This window comes from Notothenia coriiceps, unplaced genomic scaffold (genome assembly GCF_000735185.1).
Source record: "Notothenia coriiceps isolate Sejong01 unplaced genomic scaffold, NC01 NC01_scaffold00038386, whole genome shotgun sequence".
NCBI classification, from domain to species: domain Eukaryota; kingdom Metazoa; phylum Chordata; class Actinopteri; order Perciformes; family Nototheniidae; genus Notothenia; species Notothenia coriiceps.
In genome coordinates, this window is record NW_011371087.1 from 794 (window position 1) to 3,841 (window position 3,048).

At 41.5% G+C, this 3,048-nt stretch overlaps 1 protein-coding gene across 1 annotated transcript; it reads left to right on the forward strand.

The window, feature by feature from the left end:
• Positions 1-201: 201 nt before the first annotated feature.
• LOC104968205 (centrosomal protein of 76 kDa-like) lies at positions 202-2,330 on the forward strand (the record flags this gene model as incomplete). The annotated part of the gene is made up of 6 exons (XM_010797781.1): positions 202-286; positions 405-629; positions 729-914; positions 1,458-1,555; positions 1,775-1,903; positions 2,142-2,330. Coding segments are annotated over 6 exons (912 nt in total), but the record flags the coding sequence as incomplete, so codon positions are not given.
• Positions 2,331-3,048: the final 718 nt, after the last annotated feature.

The window sequence follows — 3,048 nt, forward strand, 5'->3', positions numbered from 1 at the left end:
AAATCCATAGATTTAGGAGGTCCCCTAGTGGCCGTTAGCTGTAAAAATCCATAGATTAGCCGCACCGTTATATAAGCCGCAGCGTCGAAAAATGGGAAAAAAGGCGCGGCTTATAGTCCGAAAATTACGGTACTGTAAATTCTTCCTATCACAATAACCACTTTCTTGAATAACTTCAGTCATGTTGGTCTACTTTGGTAGGAAGTACTCACAGATGCAGAACCAGGATCCCCTCCAAAGCCTGCCACTCACTTTGTTGACAAGAATATTACTCAGCTGAAAAAAAGTAAGAGACATAATTTAAAAGTCTAAATAAACCAACATTGTAACAATGCCTACTATCTTCACTTTTTTGTCCTTGTTGTTTGAACATTTAACCAAAAACATTTTTTAAATAATTGCAGCCAATATTGACCCATCCAGGCGGCACCTGTATCTCCAAGTGCTTGGTGGGAAGGCCTTTCTGGAGCACCTCCAGGAGCCAGAGCCTTTACCTGGTCAGGTGTGTTCTACGTTTACAGTCTACTTGCATTTCCGTAACCAGAGGTTCCGCTCGAAGCCAGTGCCCTGTGCCTGCGAGCCGGACCTGAGGGAGGGCTTCCTCTTAGAGATCCACAGAGAGGGCACAGGTACACAGGACCAATCAGGACCTTACCGGTTGTTATACAGTTGATTAATAAATGATCTATGCTGACTTTGTAATTTTGTAATAACTTCTGGCACTGCAGGTGAAGGCAGCACAATGGCGGACGGGACCACCATGTTGTCTTTGTGTGACCCGGTTCATTTGGTGCTGATCAAGACGGACACCTCCAGTGAGACAATGCTGGTCTCCTCCTACTTCCTGGACTGGAGGGTTGTCCTCTGCTCGCCCAATGGGAAGACCTGCTTTGCTGTGGAGCTGATGGGAGTCGGTATGGAAAAGGGATAAATACAAGAGCAACAGTGTGATACTGAAATGTCATGCTGTATATCACAATCCTAACATAACAAGCTGATCATCCCGACTACACTGAAAACTTTTGTGTTACATAGTATTACATTTTTTGGCGGGGTATTTCATGGTTGAACCTGTTTAGCTTTCCTGACCTCTCTGGCGCATAATAATAATGGAGCAGCTTCTGTTTTCCTTTAAAACAATTTTTTTTGGAGAACACCGAATAACGTTTAAGGCATTATGCAAAAGATCAGAAAAAGAATTATAAATAAATATTATACATTTAGGTCAGAAACTATATTTTCTTCTTTTCTTTCCCATTAATAATCTTATGCTCCCTAGAGGAGTACCAACCCTCAGCTTTGAAACAGATGTTGTACAATATAAATAGTTATACGTGTCTACTACCTGTAAATTAATTACATATGCTACAAATATACGGTTTAGAATCTGCAGTTTTGTCTCTTCCCTGCTCTTAGTGACTCGGCTAGAGCTTTATTAAACATCTCCGTGTCTATAGGAAGTGAATGTAAAGTCCCAGCTGGAGTTCTGACTGTGGGTCTGGAGCTGTACCCCCCTCTCACTGATACTCTGAGCGCTGACATCATCAGCACACAGGTCAGCACACTCAAGCCCTTCATCTCTCTGTCTGTTTATTCATTGGCTTCAGGATTATTCATGAATAAAACTACTGTGAACAACTAGTGAATCATTACAACAGATTTCAATCACTGCCGTTAGGAGTGTTCCTCAGAGTTTATCTGAAGGCATCATTGTGAGAGAAACATTAGAGCTGAGCTCTAAACATAGTCACTGAAGTGTGTGTTTCTCATTCAGCAATCACTGGAGAGGCAGAGGACAGCAGAGAAGGAGAGACTGTTCTTAGTTTATGCCAAACAGTGGTGGAGGGAATTCCTGCAGATACGCCCCTCACACCAATCCAAAATGGTCAAGATTTTTGCACAGGTTTGTTACATTGTCTTGTTTTGGAGGGGAAAATCTAACAATTACATGTTAGGTTTACTTACTTACAGACTTTTATTCCCAAACTGCATAGATTCTTTATTCATTTGATTTGAAATGTGAAGTAAAGGAAACTAGCAGCATATGAGTTGCATATCAGACAGTGGACAGGGAGATCCTGAATCAGCCACGACTCAAGTTCTTATCTCTCTGTCTCTTTCTTTCTTTTCTCCCCCCCCAGGATGAGAACGCCGTCAACAGACCAGTGTGTTCTTACGTGCATATCCTGCGGGCGGGGCGCCTGCTGGAAAGCCCCCGACAGGCGGCCCGCTTCGTCAGCCTGCTGGCCCACGAGAAGGCCCCGGTGGTGGGAGTGGGGGACAAGCAGGAGCAGTGGTGCACATTAATGGCTTTCCTGTGTAGAGGCAAGGTAAGGATAAGTGGCTACTGCCTTTAATCAGATGACAATCACTTCCTATACTACTAGATCTGTGATGACAGCTGATTTATAGCTTCTCACACCAAACCTTCTCTACAGTGTGTCCTTAGGTCTAAAATAGAAGAATTCCCATAGCAAACTACCTGGACTTCTATTTACTTTAATTAAACAACTTCAACATTAGACATGAATTGCACATAAGCACATGGAAGACGTCTTTTCCTTTTCAAGTATGTATACAGCTTTAAAGGTCCCATGTCATGCTTTTCTGGTTATTACCCGTCCCCCTGTGTGTTATGAAGGTTTTTCTGCATGTAAACGGTCTGCAGAGTCACAAACCCTCAAAGTACACCCTGTAGCGAGTAAAACTAACACAGAAAATACCTATCTATGCTGCCCCAGAACGCCTCGTTGGAGATTTATCTTTTTCCATTGCTTTCTTCTTTGGTTGTAGTGACGTAAGGGGCTAAGTAGGCCTGTCACGATAATTCATTTTGTTGGACGATACATTTTCCTGGAAATTATTGCGATAAACGATAATATTGTTGGCACTACGACCATTTTAGACCACTGACATAATGATAATATATAATAATTCAAGTACATCCTTTCAAACATAACTTTTTATTGAACATTCAACATTGCAAATGAAATGTGAAATAATATTAAAATATATAAATGATATATAATAAATAAAACAAATTTAATT